The sequence below is a fragment of the Ceratosolen solmsi genome, unplaced genomic scaffold (genome assembly GCF_000503995.2).
Source record: "Ceratosolen solmsi marchali unplaced genomic scaffold, CerSol_1.0 scaffold47, whole genome shotgun sequence".
NCBI lineage: Eukaryota > Metazoa > Arthropoda > Insecta > Hymenoptera > Agaonidae > Ceratosolen > Ceratosolen solmsi.
This window is the reverse complement of record NW_011948419.1, coordinates 6,690,548-6,704,112: the sequence shown is the minus strand read 5'-3', so window position 1 is coordinate 6,704,112 and position 13,565 is coordinate 6,690,548. Positions and strand designations below refer to the sequence as shown.

General features: G+C 23.5%; 1 protein-coding gene across 1 annotated transcript; it reads left to right on the top strand.

Annotated features, from left to right (window-relative positions):
* Positions 1-2,045: 2,045 nt before the first annotated feature.
* On the top strand, positions 2,046-5,202 carry Cpr92F (cuticular protein 92F). The gene is made up of 2 exons (XM_011497574.1): positions 2,046-2,124; positions 4,648-5,202. The coding sequence occupies exons 1-2, from the start codon at positions 2,113-2,115 to the stop codon at positions 5,104-5,106; spliced, it is 471 nt and encodes a 156-aa protein (XP_011495876.1). The 5' UTR covers positions 2,046-2,112; the 3' UTR covers positions 5,107-5,202.
* The last annotated feature ends 8,363 nt before the right edge of the window (positions 5,203-13,565 follow it).

Sequence of the window (13,565 nt, the reverse complement as noted above, 5' to 3'; positions counted from 1 at the left end):
TCTAAATTTATTTATAATATAGTATAATAAATTTAAAATATTGATCAAATCATAAATATTTGTATTGAACGAATAAATGAAAATCATGTATTGCAAAATATATTATAACAATTATCTCAAAATCTTATGAATATATATATATATATATATATATATATATATATATATATATAAAATACAAACTTTACATTGATATATAAACTATTTATATTCGAATTTATGCATAGTTCTGCTTTATTTTAATTAGAAATAAAAATTTTGTTTCGATTTGTATTAAGAAGGGTTTTTTAAATAACTGAATCTATACTAATTAAATAAAGAAAAATTTAAATAATAAATAGTTTTAATCTACCATTAGAATAATAAACATATATATGATTTGGATGCATACCTTTATATATATTTACGTATATTTACAAATACGTATGTGTGCGTATATTTGTGTATAAATATATTTTTAATAAAAATAAAAAATATTTAAATGAAGCATTTAATTCAAAATGCAAACAATTTTTCTATTCTCATATTGCTTTTAAAAAATGAAATTTAAAAAAATATAAATTATGTGTAATTAAATATTTATATCGTATTTATATTGTGTTTATATCGTGTTAATCTATGTGAGAGAAATATATGTAATGTGCATTAGTTTATATCTAAAATTAAAATATTGAATTAGAAGAAACCTCATTTCTATATCAATATAAAGTTGTTTAGGTTTTATATAGTTAAACAGTGCTTTTATTGATGTATATGTACAATAACGTTTATCTGTATTAGAAATTACTTTATAAATTTTAATAATATATTTATTTACATCCAATAGATTTTCTTTTCAATGAAACAGATTTTCTAGTCAAATATATGTCCATATCGAAATATAGCGATTATGCCATTTCTCACATTACCTAATTAAGGAAGTAATTATAACTATTTCCAATATTCACCGAGTAGCTACAAATAGAAGATTTATTACGAATAAAATAGCTATTCAGGACAGAAAACATATTGCATTACAAACATTTAAAAAATTGTAATGTAAATTGATGTTAGAAGAAATTAAGATACAAATTATTTTATAATTACCTAGGAATATTTTTATTAAATAAATTGTGATAAAAAGTATGATGTAATCGCAGCAAACTGTGTCGATGGATGCTACAAAAATGAGAAAATTGTAATTTATATGCCAGGAAAATTTTAACACTGAGTTTGTAAATCACTATTTTATAATTGTTAGCAAACGTATACAAAAGGTTTTAAGGGTAATATTTTCTATGGATTATTGCTTGTGAAATTGATTTATCTAAAAGTAGTGCATAAAGAAAATGACGAAAAAATAAAAATTAATAAGTTGTAAATGTATTTTTAGAAATTCTATTTTATTTAAAATTACATGGTTACCGTACTCGTTAAAAATTATCTCTTCGATTTCGAACGATTTAATCAATTTGAATCGATTTAACTATTATATTTTACATCTTCACATAATTATATATGCAGTTCAAAACTCCAATCTCAATTTCCTTACTTTATAAATGATACTGCTTTATAATAGTAGCATAAAGTCTGTATTTTATAGTTTATATGATTAAGAAGTATCAACATATATATTAAGCGCTAATACAATATGATTGATAAAAATCGGAATCAATTGCAAGCGTAGTTTTTTCAATTAAATTCCCGGAATTTTCAGTTCTTTTCCATCGGCACTTCAATTACTCGCTAAATGAATTAAGTATACATTTTCTTGCTGATCTTTTTCGTCCCATTAGCGCGCACGAGATCTAAAGGACGCGAATAAGCCGCGCTCCGTCAAAGACACGGAGACAGGCAGGAATTGCCAAACGCGCCGTGAGCGAGTTGACGCGTTAGTGCGTGAAAATCAGTGCGATACGTATAGCATGTCGATTGTCCGGGCATTCGTTCCCTTTGCTACTGCACCTGCAGCACTTGGCGGTCCATGGTGGGAGTAAGGGTGGTGGGGGCCAAGCCGCACCAACAGTTTTCACGGCGGCGGGCCTGCGAATACGCCTTATTGTTTCCTGAGCTATATAAGGTGATAGCAAACGCCGTAACACCGTAGAACGCGACTTGAACTAACCAGTGAACATGAGGCTCCTCGTGAGTAAACCTCCGTACATACTTTTTATCTATAGACATACACACTCGTGCAATTGGGAAGCGCGCTTTTACGATCTTCCACTCGCAAGCGATTTCCTAGTCTTTCCGATTTCTTTTATTTTACATTGCCAGTTAGGTTCAATTATTCGTTTGATATATCTCGAACATTTTTTTAATCAATATACTTAACAGAATTGCTCATATAAAAAAAGTTATATGTTTAATAATAAAAAATGCGGGGCTTTATTCAAACTTATGTTTACGACTGCGAAAACGTAAATTCTAAGATTTTCAACCTCAAATTCTTTAAACAACTTGAATATTTAAAATATATTTTGATTTAATCTTCCCTTTACTATTAAATGAAATATTTAATTATTATACAGTAATGCTGTAAATAGAACGAAGTTATATAATGAGAAATTTAACGAAAACTGATCAATTTAAAAAAACGTTATTATAATATTTAAAATTTACTATAAACTGCATTAAAAAATATATAATAATAATAACAATAATAATAGTAGTAGTAATAATAATAACAATAATAAAAGAACAATATTAGAATAATAAATATAAATATTTATTTTAGAATAGATTTAGTTATTAAAATTCTTTTAATAATAAATTTTTATTTATCAGTTGTATTTGTAATCTTAAAAAAAATTTTTTTATTGCATGATTTATTATAGAGCTACTTTATAATAATAGCAAGCATTTCAAATTATTATAAATGTATTATGAATCAATCATGTTTCTTTACTTGTAGATAAATATAATTACACAAATATTATAGATCATATTGTTTGTATTGTATAAAGTCTTCTCAAAGTAATCGAACTTATTATGGTATTTAAAAAAAACTCGTGACGAAAGTTTATACGCTGTGAAATTGTTTGTGCTTAAAAGGCGTAACTCTGAGATGGCAAAGTCATGTTATATATTATAGCTATACTTATGAACGTGAAGTCATGAAGTGAGATAATTCAATTCAGTGGCAAAATGAAAAATTAACTTTTTATATACAGATTTAATCTTCGTATACTAAGAAGGCAGGGCATTAGCTTTTTCTTGCGGTCTTTAACGCCCCTTGATATTTTACATTTTATGAATTATTTTACAATAAGTCATATTTTATACTTTGTATATTGATATTCTATAATAAAGTTTCACGAATATAAATTATGCCAATTGATATTAAATACATATTAAAGTAAATGGTAATTTTATAAATTTACTAAATATTATTTTTATGGCAAGATATATATATATATATATATATATATATATATATTTGATTTATGGTTATTTATGATATATGTTTAAATATTTTATAATTATAGAAATTTTATTTTATAATTCTAGATATTATTATTATAAAAATCATTTTCACTATTAATAGAGCTCAAAATATAATTTCATATATCATTTTTCAACATTATTAATAGAAAAAATTAGATAATTAAATACACAATATTCTACAAATTTTAAAGATTTCTAAAAATAGCTCGGTCCAATATTATTTGTCTATCATATAATTTTTAAATGTAAATTAATAAATAAATAAAATTTTTCTATAGCCCAAATAATAAATAATTCAACTATATAAAAATAGATGTAAATATTAAACTTGTAATATAATTATAAATCATCGATTATTATAATATTGCAATAATTAAATTAATACATCATTTATACGAAATTATTTCATTTGCAAATTTGAAATGTTATATTTTATCAATCCATAGAAAATAATAATCTTTACATATTAAGTTATAAAATGTTAAATAAGATTAAAAATAATGGTTTACGTATATCGACCGATTATTTCAAATAAATATATACATTTTATAAAATCAGACTATATATATATTAGTTCCTAAATTTATTTAGCATTATTTCAGATATGAGAAGATTACAAAATTATAATACTTTAAAATTATAAAATTATAAAATTACATTTACATTATACAAATTACATTTACATTATAATTTTACATTATTTCACATATGAGAAGATTACAAAATTATAATTATTTTAAAAGTTTTCGTACATAATTTCTGAATATTAAAATTTTGCTAACTATCAAATAAAAACTTATGTAAATAAAAAACAAAAAAAAGAAAATGTTTAAATGTAATATAATTTGTTATTAATGAAAAAAAATTGAACACTAAATACTCTTATTTTTGTGGAATATTACATGAATCATCATAATCGTTAGATGGTTACTTTTTTTTATAATATATATAGCGCATTATTTTAATGTAATAATAGATATTGCATTATCACAGAGATACGGTGAAATGAAATTTCATTTATCCCGGTTATTATCACATTATAGGTTCTGTATAATTATAATATTATGATATTTAAAAATATTATAATTATTTTTATCTAATATTTTAATTATGATTAAATTTTACTTCATAATGCATTAAGACTTTTGATAATAATCAACAGTTCGATAATAAGAACATTCCGAATAAGTGCATCAGTCTAAGCTGATACTCTCGTTTCAGATCGTCTTCTCCAGCCTTGCGGTGGCAGTACTCGCCAAACCCGGTTACCACCACGCACCGGATGTACATTCCTTCCAACCCTACCACGGACCCCTAGCTCCCCTGGCCCATGACGGTCGTGTGGTCGACACCCCCGAAGTGGCGCATGCAAAGGCCGCGCACTTCCACGCCTACAATGAGGAGCTCTCGAAGACGGCCTACCACAGCCCGGCTCTCCCAGAACATCCCGAGATCTCCCACCATCAACCGGCACCTCACGGCCTTGCCTACAGCCACCCCGAGCCAGAACATCACGCCTACCATGGACCACCGGCACCCCTCGCTCACGATGGTCGCGTCGTCGATACTGCCGAAGTCGCTCACGCCAAGGCTGCCCACTTCCACGCCTACGCCGAAGAACTCTCCAAGGTCAGCCATCTTCCCCATCAAGGCGCCGAACCCACATACCATCATTACTAAGCGATCAGCTGGCTTTAACTAAGGAACTTATTTATCGTACACCCAAGCATATACATACATAATCACACCAATAATTTTACCCGCACAAAAGGTATTATATATCTAAATATATATATATATATATATATATATATATATATATATATATGTGTGTATATATGTTTATGTATATACCTATATATGCATGTATATGCATACATTTATGCATACATCAGCATACATATATTTCGCGAGTATTAATTGAATGCGCTGCATTGCATGTTTTAATCCGCGATCTCTAACTCGTTGACTATCCTCCGGTAAAATACGCAATTACACTCACCTACTCTTTATATTTCTCATTCTGATATTCACTATAAACTGCTACCGTTTTATTTTAATGTCTGCGCCACCCAACAATTATAACCATATTTGCTACTTTACATCAATTGTTATTAGGATCTTTTGTAACTTTGATGCTAATTTCCATAATTTTCTAAACATCAAGAAGAAGTAAATGATATATCTCAGTAGTAATATTGAGATATAACATATATTAATATACAGCTTATATAACATAATATTCTGTTATTCCAAATGAAAAACTACTTATTCTTGCCTTAGATCTCCATTTATTTTTTCCAATACTTTCGTAGTTCTTAACAACTTCATGTACTTCGTTATATACTGTATAATCTATAAGTCTCTATACTATATAATGAAAAAGATAATGAACAGCAATTGAAATAATCTATTACAACGACGAAATTGCCTACGATATGTATGAAATAAGAATGATCTGTGAATTATAATTGCTCACTGTAATATAAACAATGCATTAATTTTATGTTGCAGTAAGTACATTATGTTAAACATAAAATAAGTAGAAAGTATATGAGAAATAGTGGAAAAGTGTAAACATCTATACTTATATAAAATATATCGCTTTGTATACAGAATAGATTATTGTTTATATTATGGATTAACAGAATTGCGATACTCGGTGCTATAATACTACACGTTTAACAGCTATTATAATAGGTAACAAAACAATATTGTAAAAGTTACAAGGCGAGTGCAATTACATGTTTTACTGCGACTGCATATTGTCAAATAGTATTTTTATTCATTATTGCACATATATAACTGATTGCTCACGCAAGTTATATCGTATTTCATTAATGTAGAAACATCTAGTTGTTACATGTTTCAGTAAGACAAAGAATGATATTTTATTTTCTGTTGCATCAAATAAAACTAAATGATCTTCAGAAAGTAATTTTTCTCATTTTTGCTTGCAACAAATCCATCATATAATATTATAAAGCAGCATAAATCTCATCATTCTCGCATTTCGTAAATAATGTACTCAAATTGTATTACTGATATATATTTTACGAGAAAGCAAATATATTTTTGATAATAAAAATCAATTACTTTTGTTATTTTATTTATTGGCTTCTTTATTAACATGATATATATTTCAGCTATAATAATCGAATAAATAATTGATGCGAAATATGGTAATAAATCATAAAATTAATAATTATTGTTATTCAAAAACTTTTACTTTTGATATAATTTTGCCTCTCATTATGAGAAGAAACAATAATTTGTATTTAATGGTAATAACTAAAAATAATAAAAATTATTTAAAACTTCTATAACATATAATATATAAAGAAAATTATAACAAAAAATATTTAAAAAAATTTTATTTTACTATTTTTTAACTGAAAATTTATTCTTATATTGTAAGGTTTTGTAAGGTAAAATTTAATTAAACTTGTTTTCGCTAATTCAACGTATTACAAGCAAGACATTACTTAATTAATGCTATATATTAAGAAAACATGCGATTCCTGAAATTTAACATAATTATTATAATATTGAATCAACTTTCAATTTAGAAACTACATTATTAAAACATTACATTTAATCCACAAAACATTAATAATTATTGGCTTCACCGAAAGTAAATGGACGAATATTTAATAAGAATGGAATTATACACAAAAATTGCACAATGTATGAACAAAAAATTTATTTTAAAGACTAAAATAACTTTTAAGAACTAAAATAAGATAACATAAAATTTCACCACAAATATAATATTTAATAGATAATTTTAATTAAACTATTTTAAAATATGTAATTCCTATAAGATACAACAAAAATACCTTTTATAGTTCAACCAGTAATTAATAAATTATAACGATAAATTATAAATTTGAAGAGTTCAAGAGACTCATTAACATCAAATAAGAAAAGGAAACTTTCATACATTAAAAACTCTAGAAATTTATAGATTTACATCAATTTTTTGTGCATGACTATGATAGTTCATTATAAAATAATAATGTTTACAAAATAATATTTTTAATTTCTTTTCAAAATCTAAATTGTGAGATTAAATTTTTTTGTATATTTCAAATTATTATTTTGGTTTATTATAAATATTAATTATAAATATTTTTAAATCATTCCTCAAAATACTAATGGCTTGTCATTTAATACAAATATATAATACTTAATGATAGATATATTTAAAACAGCTTATTCAAACATATAAATAAGTACTATGAAATACACATCGTAATATTATGTTTTAACTATAAACTATATATGGTTAATATGATATATTATTTAATATAAAAAATCTTAATTATTTATTGAATTCGATTCGATTGAATTTAGATCTTACTACTTGATTAATTTCTAATTTATAGTAGAAAAACGGGCAAATTCACAATGAAATAATTAAAATACGAATGAGCATAATGAAGTTAATATATTGATTTGACGATTAATTTTATTTTATCACTTTGTTAATGGTACTAATTTATTTTAATATTATTATTCTTTATTAAATAAAATTTGTACAATTGTTGCATTAATATCATATAATGAATATTCAGATGTAATATTTTTGAATTTTATAGAAATATATTCGATGATTGATTTTGATTGAGTTTCAGAATTCCTCAAATTGACTTTATTATTGTAGTGCAAGATCCTTATCTGCATCGTAGCAAAAAAGTAATTGTGTAAAAGCTAATGGTAATATCTACGATTAATTATCAATGTATTTTACAAATAGCATTAATAATTATATATCTTGAAAAACGATCATATTTATATCGATATATAAAAAATAAAATAAAACACAGAAAATATTCAGTGTTAACATAAAATAAGGTGTCAAAAGAAATTAATGAAAAACAATTGTAAAAATACAGATGTACGTGCAAGGGTATATATAAACGAGTGGGTGACTGTATCTATATCTATGCTATTATGCATTAAATGTTTGCGAATACGCCTTTGTGCGTTTGAATATAATACAATATTATTGATAATAACAAATATTGTATAACTGGTGTCACGCAATACTATGTATATATCTTTAGCAAACTTTCCAAACAGTCTAACAAGCCGCTTTGAGTGGTATAAATGCCGTTCTATATCAATTTTAATAATGAAAAATCAACATCAAAGTCATACAATCCGTTATAAAAATGAAGGATTAAGTATATATACAATAAATATATCATAAGTATGAAGTAGAAGAAATTATAAGAAAGAAAAGATTGATAGACATGTAAAATATACTATTTGTTAATAAAGATTAGTCATTTAAAATTAGTATCGATAAAACAACACAAATTAAATTATATATTTATTAGTAATGTAGAATTGTAACAAATGAATATATAAATAAATGCATTACATTATAAATACTCTAATATAATTCAATTATTAATATATAATTAAGGTACACTAAAATATAATTATTCACTATAAGCAAAACTGTGTAAATAAATAAATAATTCATTTTTTACGTATACTACTAATTTATCAAATGGATTTTTCATATTTTTATAAATTACTATTTCATTATTAACGTTCATTTTTAATTTGATTAAAACCATAAATTAAATTATGAAATAAAAAATATAATATTACAAATTTTTATACAAAATGTAAATAAACATGACAATGAATAAGGTAAATGTTTTTAAATAAATTAATTAGTAAGAAATTATATACAACTAAATTAATCTACAGATAATTTTTAGCGATTAAAATTCAATTTCAATAAGATACAATACAAACTAAATTTTTATAAAATATTTTTTGTCAGAAAATGTTATCTATTAAAAATTAAATGTATCATTATAAACCCTTATCAGAAATATCGATTAATTAAGAAATTTAATAACTGAAATAATCTGGCCATTAAAAAATTTAAAAAAACTTAATTATGGTTTCGTACGCATACTTAAAAGACATTTAAAGTCTTATGTAGTAGATCGTTTTTGTTATACAAAGTACAGTACAGTTGTGATTGCATTTATACACATTTATACTAACTCATCTAGCCGTGAAAGCACATCATTTAAAAGAAAACGCAATTTTAATAGAATATGTTTAAAAAATAAATTATTTTTACCTTTACTACTTTAAATAAATTCTGAATGCAGTATGTAATTAATTCAAGGTACAGTACATAGATATCTACTGTATTAATGTAAAGATATAAATGGTCATACATAATATATTAAATTGCTGGTAACCAAAATTTTAATATCATCTTCAACTAAATATTCGTATATATGTTTTTCTTTACAGATGTGCGCACGTAAGTACATGCACACGTGCTTTAAAAATAATTTAAAATGTTATCATAATGTATATATTTATATATTTATGTAGCTTTATCTAATATTCTTTTACCTAATGTATAAAAAAACGTTAGAATAATATAAGTATAACATATAGCTATATATCCCATAGAGTGATGTACTTTAAAAGAAATTTTTCAAATAAAAATTGAAATTAAATGCAAGAGGTTTCGGAAGTAATATTCGAAATTTAATGAATTAGATATAATAGGCTTAAACTATTTATTTATACAGTCTATGTATAAAAACATTAGCATTTTAAAAACAATATAATAAAACATATATTAGACTAATCAAGTGCAGACTAATCTTTCTTAATGCAAGTTTACAAATTTCTATGATCATGATAAATGAAACAATTTAAATAATCTTAAATAACACCTTCTTGTTTTAAACGATTACTAAATTGCATAAGATCAGCTAGAATAATTGAAAAGACTAAAAAAAAAGGAAAGCAGACATTTACCAAACATCCTACGACAAGTGCCAATTACTCTCTAAACAATTGACATTATTCTGATATAATTGAAGAGACTCGAAAGATGAACAAAGAAATTTTCAAAATGTTGTTGAAAAATGAAAATATCACGATATATTCAACTTAACAAGAAGGACCTAAAGAGGAAAGGTAAAACAACTACTCGTAACCTGGTCGACGAACCAGGACAGAACACGCAACCCGATGTGATTACGAAAGAATTCCAGACTGCGCCCCGATCGTTCCTGATAGTTCTTATCTCTAGCTAAAGCAACGACGACACATTTTTCTAATGAAAATTCATTAGTTGCCGTCTAGCTCGATCAGCAAGTTATCGCCTCATAAAGCATGTAACCTAGTTACAATTGTCGGTTCAATCAACTTACAAATCCTTCAATTATCAGTTAGATTATGAAAATGAATGATGGATTTCATAATCAATTAAATATCATCTCCAACAGCATCTGCAGTTTTTGCTCATCATAATTTTTCATGTATAACGAGTATAATATATTTCGTTATTGTGAATACTTGTATTTTTAAGTCGTTTGATTATATTTCTAAAAAGTAAATATGAAAATTGAGATTTTTCATTATGTTATGTAAAACGATAATTCTTAATTAATTTAATTTTTACGAGATAAAATATGGTTTATTATGCCAAACATCTGTCATTATTAATAAAAAAAATGTAAAAATAATAGTTTGTAATAAATTTTACAAATGCCATAAAAAAATTTCATTTATCTTCTAAATTTGAGATTAATAAATTATAGGGTATTGTATCTTTCCTTGTATTTTCATAACGTTAATTAATTTAATTGCAATTTTCATTAGAATAATTTTTGTATTTGTCAAAATAATTAATACATAAACTGCGAGCTAATTTTTAATTCTCTTTATATATAAATATGTGATTTATATACAACTATTTTAAAATACAAATCTACAAACACGTAATGTTGCACTATATATGCTAATTTTTGATAGCTAGATTTATGCATGAAAGTAGTTGAAATAAACATAAGATTGAGTACTCAACAAAAAGATTTATATACGTCTACATAGAAAAAATTGAGAATAGTATAGAAATAGATAGTAACAATACAAATAAATATTAAAACTAATGTTATAAACCATAAATACTAGGTTTCACTTAATTAAGAAAAAAATATATAATTATATATAAATGTCAAGATTGTATGTGATAGATTCATCATACAATATTTTAAAAATGTACATAACAATTGAAGGTATTAATCAATTTATAATGAGTCGTTAGCTTAATTTCTTACATAATTTATATAAAATAAAACTTATAAAAACGTAATATTATTTAATTGGAATATACTAATAGTAATATATTTAATTGAATAATAATGCAATAGTAATACATAATTAATAATAATGAAAAAAGTATTAATTGTATTAAAAATTTAAAAAACGAATATTTTATCTTTTTCTCAACTAGAGTAATCAGAATATTGTATTCATTAGAAAATAATTGGGGAACAGATGTAAAAAATAACATAATAGTTTACTAAATTTTATTTGTATGTGTATATAGCCCGCAATTTCTATAAAATAATATATACAATGTATACATATATATACATATATATTTGTACATATTATATTACATATATAATGTAGCCTATTATATTATTTTTCTATATCTGATTCGTCTATTATTATTACCAATACGTAATATTTCCAAACAGGAAATTATTTCCTATTGCAATTGTAAAACATTATTTACTCGTTTATAAAACAATAATATACTCCTATTGTCTATGAATATATTCGATTCATTAGAAATTTACTTATTTATAACAAAATTTAAATATTAGCAATTTTCTGTAATAATTGTCAAAGTAACATATATTATAATTATATACATGTAATTTATTATATGATTATTAAATAATAAAATTACATAAAGATACAAATGATCTATAAAATTAATAAGACTCCATAATATATAAAGAGAATAAAATTATTTTCTAGGAAATAAGGAAATTTGTATTATCTTACCTTGGAAGCAATAAATACTTTCGAAAGGTTTCAATGAACTATTAAATATGTAAATAATTTTGGCAGTATAAAATAGTAAATTTATGTATAATTACTCTATAAAGTGTGAATAAAGTTAATAATAAATAAATTCTTAGTATACGCAAATAATAATAAGAAAATTTAAAAAATCATAAAATTATGAAAATATAACACGTCTGCTTATGTATCAATATATAATATTGAATATTTACTACAAATAAAATTATATTTATAAATTATTTAATGTAAAATTTATTAAAATATCAATTGAAAATTATTCTAATAATATTAATTTTAAGAAATTGCAATGTGAAATATAACATGTTTTTATAATATTTTTATTAAAACTATTTTAATAATTTCAAACCTGTTTAAAATTCTATATAAATATTTATTAAAGTTTATTATTTATACTAAATGTTAAATTTCTTAATATTACCGTTTTTCGTTCCTCAAATTTAATTTTTCATTACGTCATTAACATAAGTCATTATTTTATTTTTTTTTTAGTTCATTATTATAATAATTATATAGTTCTTATTTATAACATTTTTATTCTGATAAAATATTGAAAATTTTACAAGTTAAATTACAATTATCACAATTTAATATATCATGATGGTATGTATGTATACTAGTTAAGACACTGTGATATCTGATAGAGAAAAAGCAAGGAGATTTAAGAACTTGAAAGTTAGATGTAATGTTACGAAGTGTAGAAACTTGAAAGTATAATATAAAGGAAATGCTATTGACACATTATAAGTATTTAGCTAACATATTACTTTAATTTATAAACTGTTTTTCATTACTTAAAACGTATATTTAAATTGTGGATTATCTACTTTACACCACAATTATGTTTCAAATTGATTTGATATTACTTGATTAAATTACATTTTGTAATTTAAATATAGATTTTTCGAAGCATTTAAAAAAAAAATCATTGATAAAAAGCTTTTTATACATTTTATTGTACAGCATAATATAATTCAAATATTAAAAATGCCAAACTCCTAGTTATCCTTTTATTAATACGAAATATACTGTAGGTAATATGTCGCATATAATTTATTACAAAAAATATTACGATTAATATTTTGTGAATCGTGGTAACATACATCAATGCTAATAATATCGATTCATAATGGAATAAAAGGTTAAAACATTCGATGAAATTATTGTAATAATGTAAGTTAAACTAATATACTTTCTATGAAACGAAACTTTTTTGTATACTATATGACGGCATTATTATGATA